This window comes from Gigantopelta aegis, chromosome 10, assembly GCF_016097555.1.
Source record: "Gigantopelta aegis isolate Gae_Host chromosome 10, Gae_host_genome, whole genome shotgun sequence".
In the NCBI taxonomy this organism is placed as follows: Eukaryota; Metazoa; Mollusca; class Gastropoda; order Neomphalida; family Peltospiridae; genus Gigantopelta; species Gigantopelta aegis.
Genome location: NC_054708.1, coordinates 57,022,369 through 57,035,069, shown reverse-complemented (window position 1 = coordinate 57,035,069; position 12,701 = coordinate 57,022,369). Strand labels below are relative to the sequence as shown.

At 38.3% G+C, this 12,701-nt stretch overlaps 1 protein-coding gene and 1 long non-coding RNA gene across 3 annotated transcripts in view; one reads left to right on the top strand and one right to left on the bottom strand.

The window, feature by feature from the left end:
• The first annotated feature begins 4,259 nt into the window (after positions 1-4,259).
• Positions 4,260-12,701, top strand: part of LOC121383338 (SH3 and PX domain-containing protein 2B-like) — a 53,220-nt gene continuing 44,778 nt past the window's right edge. For both annotated transcript variants that reach the window (XM_041513303.1, XM_041513302.1), the window contains exons 1-3: positions 4,260-4,382; positions 8,859-8,939; positions 11,903-11,978. In XM_041513303.1, the coding sequence (XP_041369237.1) occupies positions 4,314-4,382; positions 8,859-8,939; positions 11,903-11,978 (226 nt within the window). In that variant the 5' untranslated portion in view covers positions 4,260-4,313. The remainder of the gene's footprint in view (positions 4,383-8,858; positions 8,940-11,902; positions 11,979-12,701) is intronic.
• LOC121383339 lies at positions 5,898-8,689 on the bottom strand. Its single transcript, XR_005959291.1, has 2 exons — positions 8,642-8,689; positions 5,898-6,612 (listed from the first exon to the last, which is right to left on the bottom strand). It is a non-coding gene; the product is annotated as an uncharacterized LOC121383339 (long non-coding RNA).

Here is a 12,701-nt window from a genome sequence, read left to right as displayed (position 1 = left end):
ATTGCTGGCCATGGCATTCTGGTAAAGTTTTGCTACTGAAGGTAGTCATTTATGATACGTGTACAGTGGACCCGAGCATTGTCATCTTGAAACACAAACCGTCGACCAGCACGGCGAGCAAACGGGACAACAATTGGTGCTAGTTACAACACTGATCCAGTATCAATGCAAGAAAATGCACCTGAAGAGGTAGAGACCTTCTCATACCTAGATAGCATTATCGATAAGCACGGTGGCACAGACGCGGATGTTAGAGCAAGGATTAGCATGGCGAAAGGAGTATTTATACAGCTCAAAAACATATGGAGCTCCAAGGTGTTGTCATTACACACGAAGATACGCCTGTTTAACTAGCGTAAAGTCTGTACTACTGTATGAAGCAGAGACAAAACACCACCGTCAAGACAGTAAAGACATTTATCAACAAATGTCACAGAAGAATTCTCCGGATTCGCTGGTCAGATACCATCAGCAACATTGACTTGTGGCTATCCGCAGGCATGCTCTGACATGGAACCCACACGACAAGAGAACACATGGTGAAGGGACCTCCAGGCGGACACCACAAAGACAGGCTATACCTGGAGACAGCTGGAAACAAGAGCCCAGGACAGAGGACAGACTCTGGAGAGATGTTGTCGACAGCCTGTGCCCTAGGAGGGACAATGGGCATAAATAAGTAAGTTCGTATGTTATCCCGGTAGTACTGACCAGTGACCCTCCATTGAACAATATGGAGTGTGTTCTGTCACTCATAGTGATGCCACCCCACATCATAATTGAACCACCACCAGAGCTGACACGTGGCCTGAGGTTGACGTTTACTTGGCATTCATTTCGACGTCGAGTGAATCTGGATTCGTCAGAAAACATTACACGAGACCATAGACGATTCTCCGAGTTTCTACGCTGTGTACACGATTGGCGACTGTTTACCATGTGGCGATTCGTTAACGGTGGCACAACACGTGGTCGCAGGGCATGCAGATGAGCTGCATGTAGCCGATTTCTGATCGTCTGACCCGTCACTCGGACCCCAGTAGCCTGGTGTAACTGTGCAGCGATTTGAGTCCCTGTTTGAGCTCGATTTCGTAGAATCTTGGTTCTGATGAACGATCCTGGACTCGTGTGGTTAACATGGGACATCCTGAATGGGGTCTATCATCAACATTGTGGGTCTTCTGGTATCTGGTCCATAGTCTGCAGATCACAAACGGCGAATCATGCCAATAGCCCTAAGGCGTTCTTCACGTCGTAGACGCCGCATCACTAGTTCAAAGACAAACAATACATACCATCCAAAGAACAAATGTTGATTGATCATGCGATTCAACTAAATTAACAATAGTAATCACTCAAAGATATTTATCGACCGCTCTGTGAAGTGAAAAAAATCGCAAACGACTCCCTACCCACGTGTACGGGGCTACTGCGTGTCGCACATGCACATTTTCGCCTGTGTTTGGGTGTTAGATTGTGCAGCCATGAACTTTCGTTCCTAGGTAGGCATTTTTGAAAGCTGATCTCTGTTCCAATCATTGGTATAAACATTTGCATTTTAACTTCCCCTACTTGTTATATATATATTGTTTTGACCATACAGAGTTTTCAGTAGCGCTCCCCAACCTCTCCTTTCACGACTCCGTTCTAGCTTTTCTCGGTGATTGTAGCACAAAATTTTGTATGTTATTATTTCATCAAAACACACACACACACACACACACACACACACACACACACACACACACACACACACAGAGCAAAGAAACGGGGTGGGTGGAGCGCACTTTTCACTATTCTGGACAAGAAGTATTTAATTTTTAAAAATGCTTTATTTAACACATTTTTATTTACGATTATATGGCGTCGAACTTATGGTTAAAAACCACATACATGTAAATAATGAGAAAGGAAATCAGCTCCCGCAACTCCTTTCTCAGCAAGAAGGAATATTTTATGTTCACCATCCCACTGACATTACGCCAATTGTGGACCACTGGCTGAATCGGGAAATAGCCCAAATGGGCCCACCGACATGGACCGATCCTAGATCGATCGCGGCTCAGACGAGCACCTTGCCCCTAGGGCTCCATTCCGCCTCAGGCGGGACGTAGCCCAGTGTTTAAGCGTTCGACTGATGCGCGGTCGGTCTGGGATCTATCCCCGTCGGTGGCCCATTGGGCTATTTCTCGCTCCAGCCAGTACACCACGACTGGTATATCAAACGCCGTGGTATGTGTTATCCTGTCTGTGGGATGGTACATATAAAAGATCCCTTGCTGCTAATCAAAAAGAGTAGTAGGCCATGAAGTGGCGACAGCGGGTTTCCTCTCTCAATATCTGTGTGGTCCTTAACCATATGTCCTACGCCATATAACCGTAAATAAAATGTGTTGAGTGCGTCGTTAAATAAAACATTTCCTTCCTTCCTTCCATTCCGCCGCTTGACATTGAAAGTTGAAATAATCACTGCTCTGCTGGATAATTCAGGAGCGGATATAAAATTCAGTTAACTAGGGTAGGGATGCTATTGTATCTGCGAATATGAAGATTTCCCTCGCATCTACCATTGGTACCAATGAAAAATATTCCGAAGAAAAAGGGAATGGAATTAGGGTGTGTGTGTGCGCCAACATGAACACCTACATTTAAAGGGCCTGTCAAGGGGTGTTTTTTTTGCCATTATTAAGATGTTGCCAACTAAAGGAGACGTTTGTATGACTACATTTACATATTAATTACATTTTTGAAAATGGTGAACCGTGCATACACGAAGAATGTATGTTTGCAAATGCATGTGTCTGAACGCACCTAGAAACTAAAATACTTTCCTGTTTATTGGATGGTGTTACCCTTTTTTTTTTTTACTAGAATGGATTCGTTTTACGTCCACGTTGTTGATTTTTTGTTAACTGATTGGAATATATTTTATTTCATATATTGTAACTAAAAAATATAGAATATTATTTCCGTAAGCATCGTATGCATGCGTGTTTTTGTCGTTAACCAAACGCAGTTTAGGACGTCGATGGTAAATAAAGCTAAAACGATAGCTTGTGTCCTACCCACTAAGCATCGTGCTCCTCCCCTCACTCCAAAATATCGTTCATACGGGCCTGCATTATTAGTCATTTGGGGGCGAGACGTATCCCAGTAGTAAAAAACTCTCTTGATGCACGGTCGGTTTTGAATCGATCCCCGTTGGTGGGCCATTAGTCTATTTCTGGCTCCAGTTAGTGCACCACGACTGGTATATCAAAGCCCGTGGTATGTGCTATCCTGTCTGTGGGATAGTACATATAAAAGATCCCTTGCTATACTAATGGAAAAATGTAGCGGATTTCCTCTGTAAGACTATATGTCAAAATTACCAAATGTTTGACATCCAATAGCTGATGATTAATAAATCAATGTGCTCTACTGGTGTCGTTAAACAAAACAAACTTTAACTTTCATGAGTTATTTGCTAAATTATTTGATATATATGTTTGTCTGTATGTCTCTACATTATACTACGTAACAGTGATTACTTGATACCTGGGCCCCATTCCACGAAGCGATCTTAGCCCTAAGATCACCTTAAGTGCATAACTGTCGTATGCACTTAGGATGTTAATTGCATAACTACAGTATGCACTTAGGATGATCTCATAGATCGCATAGTGGGACAGGGCCCAGAATTATAAAATCAAGTTGAAAACCATGCATATTCTGAAATAAAATATAGGCCGTAATGAAGGGAATATTTTAAGATGAGCGTAAAAACGTGCGGAGAGAAATAAAACTGGATTGATAGTCAAACACGCGTATGCACTTCCCACAAGGACCGTCCCCTAGAACGTTTCCTGACCTGAGGGGATCAGGTGAAGAGGCACACATATTTTTAAAGACAATTTCTCTATTGTACAATTCACTTGATATATCCAATTTGATACAGTTGATTACATTTTATTACTAGATGCAATACACACACACACACACACACACACACACCACACACACATACACACATACATACATACATACACACACACACACACACACACACACACACACACACACACACACGAACGTATAAACTGCAGGTATTAATACATACATGCACCTGCACTAGAAATGATCGCATACCACTTTAATGTGATGGAGCGCGAAAGACGGGGGAGGAAATAAACACAGAATATACAAACGTTTGGGAGCAATCGAGACTAAAAAAAAGACGAAGTAAAAAGCCAAGAAAATCCCTTATGATCACGTGATCAGGAAATGGTACTTAGTCAACATTTGGTGATCATTCACGAAAGGAAATATTTACTATGTCTCGACATATCTTAGATGTCGAAGTGACAGGCGTAGAAAAAAGAAGATACCCAGGAAAACATTATGTAAGTTAAATAGAAACAATCCGATTTCATCAAACGATGGAAATCAGCGTTTTGTTTTGTTTTCTCCACACGACGGTCCACAGTAGTCCAAACAGTTTGGGACTGAGGCTTCAGTACCGACATTTGTATGTCATAATAAAACACAACATACGTCAGCGAGTGATTGATGCACCCAGACTGATTCATATTTAGAGTTGTAGGATTGTCCGAATTAGGTTTTAATTGACATTTGAAAATCAAAACAACAGCCATTTTATAGCATTAGACTAGTAGAGTCTGTTTGAAAGTTTGTTTTGTTAATTACTGTACACCACCAGAGCACATTGAATTACAGTGACATTGGTTTATTAGTTAGGCCCTATGGGCTACTGGATGTCAGACATTTGGTAATTCTCACATATGAGGCGCTAAAAATATTATGTACGGCTCGAGGAGGTGGGTGTAGCCTGTAGGTCCAAACGTTATGTAGTGTTACAGGGGATGGGTGGCTGTATTTAACCGGTGCGACGATTTACCCAATACTACCCAATTCTTGCCCAGTACTACCCAATACTCACCCTTCTATAATACGAATAATTTTTATAAAATAAAAAAAGAGGTAAGTATAAAAAAATATATAATTCTAATCTTGATGATATGGACAATTTTTATCACATTACTGTGATCAGAAAACATTAAAAAAACCCCACAAACAATTACAACAGGTGTGAGAAAAAGAAAAATACATTTTTGAAGCATCTGCCAAATCAGGTACAAGACCTTTAGTCATTAGATATTATATATTTACATTACCAGTTTATTAGATGCAGTTTTTGAGCGGGCAAGTCTAAAAAAAAAATTTAAACATATTTTTTAATAAATTATTTACTTAGGCCCTAAGTGGAAAGGCCTCAATTTGTCGTTTCACCAATTAAGACCAAACATTGTTTGCTTCTGGGTTCTTTGTAGTTAGTATTTCATGATGTATTGAATACGAATCTGACTCATGGGTATTTGTGGGCCTGTTTGCAAGCAGGATCTAGGCTAATTACTGTCGATATTAACTTAAATAAGTTCACCGCTTTATTGTATGAGTACAGCTCAGATCATGGGTACAGAAACTGTTACACCTAGGTCAAATATTAAACTTTGCACAAATCATGTGAAATGACACTAATTTACTGACTGATATCTAAACTATGTAGATTTATAACTTGCAGATCAAGAACATAAGAATTTTGCTCTTGACGGAGCATTTCATAGCAAGACATGCATATCTTCTGCTCATAACATGGTGTCTTGTGATGCATAGTAACTGACAATAAATAAGGTCATTTCACAATTAAACCCAAAAACAAACATGAATAAGTGGAAGACTATGTGAAGACACCAAAAAACCCAAATTGTGTATAAACTTAAAGTTTAGAAGTGATACTGTAAAATAGACACCGTTATGAGCAGCAGATTAAAAAAAAAAAGTTTCCAGGTAAAGAAAACTAACACCATTGGACATATACAACAATGAACACAATATGGTACATGGAAATAGATTTATTCATCATTTATGATAACCCAAAATCAATAGCACACATTGAAGTAGAAAGACTATTTCAAATCACCTTCTGCGCATAACACAGACACTGATTATGCCAAAATACATCATAAAACACTGCAAATCATACAGATGTGACCCCATTTGACAGAATGACTTAATCATTCCTAGGATGTATTAGCTTGTCTTGAGTAATAAAAAAAAAAAAAAATACAATGTACTAGTATATATATATATATATATATATGCTATAGACTTGTGACACAGAAAACCGGTAAAATATGTTTTTTAAAACTGAATCTTTGTAATATTTCACTTTTATAATGAATATAAAAGATTGGAAGTAGAAGCTCTGTAAATATACACAGCAGGATAATATTGCCTCTCAATTAGTGTTAAGTTATAACATCTTACTTTAATGATTGGGAGAAGAAAAGAAAAAACAATAAACGAAATATGAGGAAAAAATAGTTGGCAATCACTGGAATAAAACTTGTAATTTGATCATTGGGATCCAATACTAAACAGAAATCATGTAGGCAATTTGTGTCTTTAAAAGAAATCCTTGGAACAGGCATAATGTTCAGGATCTTATTGGAGAAAAAAAAACGAGGTGTCCAATACATCAGACATGACATAGTGCTACCCCATTTTCCTCAGGAAATGCAGCTCTGTTCCATCGTCATCAACACTTTCAACCTGCAAAATATGAAAATGTCACATTATATAACAAGCTTGTACAATGTACTGACAAAATGTAAACAGAAAAAACTCCACATTTGTTTCATGTTTGTGCTGTTGCTTCTGTTGTTTATCTTACAAGGTTTGTTGTCAACATCCAAATAAATTTTCATGAGGTTTAAATAACTAAGTAATTTAATCCAAAACTTAAATCTGTTTTGTACATTCCATAAAGTTTTTTTTGGCACAAATGGCAAAAGGGGGTGAGGGGGTTAGGATCGGTCAGGTAACCCGAGCCACACATATTATTTAATTTGGTCTAATTGTATTTTACTTCCAGGTTCCTTGTAATAAAGTGTTAAAATGTAAAAAAACAAACACTTTAAATGGTTAACATAAAATGATACCTAAAAGTTATGTTTATAGATAAAACAACTAAGTCAATATTTTTTGTAGCATTTTTTTTTTAAAGTTTGTGGTTGCTATGGTTATGAAAATGCCTACATAAATAGCCAATGAAAAGATGGATTTTGATTATTTAAAGTTTTTTCGGCCATAGCAAAGACTAACTAAAATAATCCTCAAAAGACTGTTCAGACATCTGCTTAAAACTTTTCTGTTCAAAGATTTTGATTACCGAATAGAAGTACATCAAACACAAAATAAAAGAACTTTAACCCTTTTTTGTTTCACCATCAAAGACTACAAAGAACAAAGTGGCTAGTCTTGTTAACACATCTTTTAGAACAGGTGGCAATTAGGAGCAATTTAAATTCTAAAGGTAGACACAGGTGGGAGGTGTTACTATGCAATACATTCAACCTCACTTTGAATCTGTAGTATCAAAAGGATGTGGATTATCACATTGGTGATAATTAAAAGTTCAAAATATTTCAAAAGACAACATAAAAGGCTTTTTTCTAAGCTTTGTACTCTTGTACTTCAACAAATAAATGGAGTCTGTGTTATGAGCAGCATGCCATGAGTTAAAATTGAGTTAAAATTTACTTATTTATTACAAAAATTAGGCAGATATATTTCAAGCACTATTTCATTAATGTGGACCAACATAAAGCTGGTTTAATTAATTAGGCAAATTGATTTGCAAACAATCACTTCAGCTCATAACAAAGGTTCCAAAAATAAAAATAAAATGGGTGTCTGTGTTATGAGCAGAATACCATGAGTTACAATTGGGTTAAAATTTGCTTATTTATTACAAAAATTAGACAGATATATTTCAAGCACTATTTCATTAATGTGGACCAACATAAAGCTGGTTTAATTAATTAGGCACATTGATTTGCATACAATCACTTCAGCTCATAACAAAGACTCCAAAAATAAAAATAAAATGGGTGTCTGTGTTATGCGCAGAATACCATGAGTTACAATTGGGTTAAAATTAGCTTATTTATTACAAAAATTAGACAGATATATTTCAAGCACTATTTCAATAATGTGCACCAACATAAAGCTGGTTTAATTAATTAGGCACATTGATTTGCAAACAATCACTTCAGCTCATAACAAAGACTCCAAAAATAAAAATAAAATGGGTGTCTGTGTTATGCGCAGAATACCATGAGTTACAATTGGGTTAAAATTAGCTTATTTATTATAAAAATTAGACAGATATATTTCAAGCACTATTTCAATAATGTGCACGAACATAAAGCTGGTTTAATTAATTAGGCACATTGATTTGCAAACAATCACTTCAGCTCATAACAAAGACTCCAAAAATAAAAATAAAATGGGTGTCTGTGTTATGAGCAGAATACCATGAGTTACAATTGGGTTAAAAATTGCTTATTTATTACAAAAATTAGACAGATATATTTCAAGCACTATTTCATTAATGTGCACCAACATAAAGCTGGTTTAATTAATTAGGCATGTTATATGCGAACTATCACTTCTGCTCATAACGAAGACGCGATTCTAATGGTGAGAGAATGACCATCAAAAATGCATTTATCATCATAAAATTTATCACAAAGTGTCTCAAGTAAAAAGAAGAAACATTAACAAAAGAAATACTAACCTTCCATTCGTGTGCACTGCTCGGTTATCAACCAAATTGAAGAAAAACGTCCCTGGATCATTCTCGTATTTCAGGTCTGTCATTGGTGTGAAGTCTAAACCGGATCATTCTCGTATTTCAGGTCTGTCATTAGTGTGAACTCTAAACCAGATCATTCTCATATTTCAGGTCTGTCATTAGTGTGTGAAGTCTAAATCGGATCATTCTTGTATTTCAGGTTTATGTCATCAGTGTTGCGTGGTCCGATGGCTCCACTGTTGTTATCTACCGGAGATACAGCAGATTCTTTGACCTGCAGGTAAAATAGTAAAGCATAGCTATCACGATGTCAAATAAAATGAATGAATAAATGTTTAACGATATCCCAGCACAAACAAATGCATGTACATCAGCCATAGGGTGTCAAAAGTAAGGTAACTGTGAAAACGATGATGACGAATAGAGACTGCTAACAAATATACAGAGAAGATTTAAATCTGGTTTTCATTAAACAAGTTTTAGATGCAAAAAACAGGAATGGGGATCTGCAAGCTTCGTTTGAGTCGTGAGAATCGTAGAAAGTTATGGAATTTGCAGATGTAATTTTTCAGGCCAGGAAAGTCAAAGAATCTTGGGTTGAGCCATGAAAGTCTTATTGAAAATCAAATCTGGTTGATAATAAAACATGTCCCCATTTAAAACGACATGGTAAGAATTTGTCAATAAAAATGTTGTATATTATTAGATTTTGTTGACTATTGCACAAAAATCCTTGAAAATCCCCACACCAAGATGGTCATTGTAAATGTTATGAAGAATAAAGAAATTTGGATGATAAAGCATATGGTGTGGAAGAGTATAGCTCTCACAAGTAATGAATTTAGTGAGCAACCTAGGGATCATCCAATGAAGTATGTACATATGCAAAACATCTGGGTTTTTCTATTCCCTCCCCCTGGTACACCTTTTGTATATTTTATCATTACACCCCCCTCCCCCAAACATCATTCTTTCACACTGAAAAGTACATGCGATACTATTAAGAGCTTGTCATTTGTATTCGGTCAGTGAACACTCCTCCTCTTGAACTCTCTTGGTATGTAATGCCCAAACCCTGCTCACCTCCTCAGGGTGTATATATGACTAGTATATCCAATACCATGGTATGTGCTGTCCTGTCTGTGAAAGTGCTGCTAATGGAAAAATGTAGGACTACGTTTCAGAAACTACCTAATGTTTGTCATCCAATAGCTGATGATTAATAAATCAATGAGAATTGCAAAAATTGAATTGCATTTCAACCCTAATCATGTTTCTTTTAGTTTTATATATACTGACACACAATGAAAACGCAAAAACAACTTTTCATTGCAAATAACGACAAACTGTTAATGAATTGATGGATAATGTAATATGACATTAATGACTGGTATTCATGAGATACATTCACATGGAAACATGGCCAGTTATCATCAGTAATCGAGTTGCATTCGTAATCGAAAAGTTCACCCCCCCCCCATATCAAGGTCAGTATCTGGTGTGTCCATCATTGGCCCGTGAGCATGCGTGAAGACAACGGGGAAAGGATTGGCACAAACATCTCAAATAAGCCACAGAAACGCCTGTGCAAGCTCAGCGACATTACGCGGTGGTGGCTGGCGATGACGTACACAATGTCCTAACTCATTCCACGTGTTCAATTGGGTTCAAATCCAGTGAAACGGCGGGCCAGTTCATAACGGTGATACCGGTAACCGGCTTGTTGCAGGAATACCTGGGTAATTCTTGCAGTATGTGGACAGGCATTGTCTTGTTGAAACAGAAGGGGACCTCCTGGTCTTCAGTGACGGTGCAAAAGTGGCTGGAGAACTGGTCTTAGAATAACGTCAACATAACGCTGGGCTGTAAGGGCATTGTGGACAATGATGAGATCACTCCTGAAATCACAGTTGATTGCCCCCCATACCATCAGACAACTGCTGCCAAACCGATCACGTTCCTCACACATCCGTCAGCGTACCGTTCATGGAGTCTCCTGTACACACATGCTCTTCCATCGGCAAAGGAGACAGAGAAACGGGGCTGATCTGAGAAAACAATGCTCCTGTAAAAGGTTGGTGGATGATTACCATTCTGGAGAGCAAACTGTAGTCTCGCAGCACGATGTCGCGGTGTCATGATGTTACCGTTGTACCGGCGTCTGTATCTCTGAGTCCAGCCGTTCTGAGTCGACGGATGACCATCCTCGGATGGATAGGCCTTCCATGACGTCCTATCATGTTGCTTGCTGTCATCATTGCAGTTCTGAACCGGTCACGGAGGTGGTGTCGTCGAATCTGCCGATCTTGGTGTGGGGTCATAACGGGACATTGACCAGGTCGAGGTCGATCACGGACACTCCTGGTCTGTTGATGACGTTCAACAAGTCGTCCAATAGTTGATGGATGGACTCTGAAGGTCCTAGCAACTTGGCTTCGCGAAGTCCCCCCTTGAACCATGCCCAGTGCTTGCTCCCTTTGTTCTTCTCTGAGTCGTGGCATTCTTAATGTGATGAGGAATATGACACCATTACGTGACTTTTATGTGTCCACATACTGGAATTTCACGTGCATTGCATGCAGCATGATTGAGCATGTAGTGAACGCATTTCACACCATTTTGTGTGTTTCTGCTATTGCATGTGTAATAAGAACAAAACCAGGATTAAAACCCAGACAAAAGTACCAATCAATGGCTTCCTCTCATAAATTGTTATATTAAGTCCAATAAATATATTTTTCATTAATCACAACAAAATATTGAAAAAACCTGTTTTGTGTTTTCATTGTGTGTCAGTTTATAATATATAGAAACAGCCATTGGTATTTATAAATATGTGAATGTACAGCTCATTGGTTCCCTGGTGATGCTCATTCATTCATTCATTGCTGTTGATCATCACTTTAGTTTTGTATTTACCATGGTTGTTAAATCGTTCTTTGTTCGTTTATTCATTCCCTTATGATGCAAATGGACTATAGATCTGTTATGATTTTCATCCATCATTGTTATACGGTACTCAGTCTGTTTTGGTGTTTGTGTTTTGTCATTTTTTCATGACTATAAAAGTTAAATATTTAAACAATTTAGGCCTATATGTCATATGAGTTAAAATAAACCAATTTTCTTTAAATATAATAGTTTTACTATGAGAGAAATGACTGATTCTGTCTTAACAGAAGTATTTAATTATGACACTACACCATGCATACTAAGTAAGCATATTGTATTTTTGTTTTTTAGAGCAGACTTTTGGACATGTTTCCTCTTGAAGCCGGAGTCATCGAACCAGCACAGCGCACCCTGCCAATACTGCCAGGTCAGTGGGCTCTAATTAACTTACAGTCAAGACATCAATCCGTCCACTCATCCATCCATCCGATCACCACCCTTTCATCCATCCATCCGATCACCACCCTTCCATCCACCATCCATTAATCCATCCATCCAATCCCCACCCTTTTATCCATCCATCCATCCATTCACCACCTTTTATCCATCCATCCATTGACCACCCTTTTATCCATCCATCCATTCACCACCCTTTTATCCATCCATCCATTCACCACCCTTTTATCCATCCATCCATTGACCACCCTTTTATCCATCCATCCATTGACCACCCTTTTATCCATCCATCCATTCACCACCCTTTTATCCATCCATCCATTGACCACCCTTTTATCCATCCATCCATTCACCACCTTTTATCCATCCATCCATTGACCACCCTTTTATCCATCCATCCATTCACCACCTTTTATCCATCCATCCATTCACCACCCTTTTATCCATCCATCCATTCACCACCCTTTTATCCATCCATCCATTGACCACCCTTTTATCCATCCATCCATTGACCACCCTTTTATCCATCCATCCATTGACCACCCTTTTATCCATCCATCCATTGACCACCCTTTTATCCATCCATCCATTGACCACCCTTTTATCCATCCATCCATTGACCACCCTTTTATCCATCCATCCATTCCTTTTATCCATCCATCCATTGACCACCCTTTTATCCATCCATCCATTG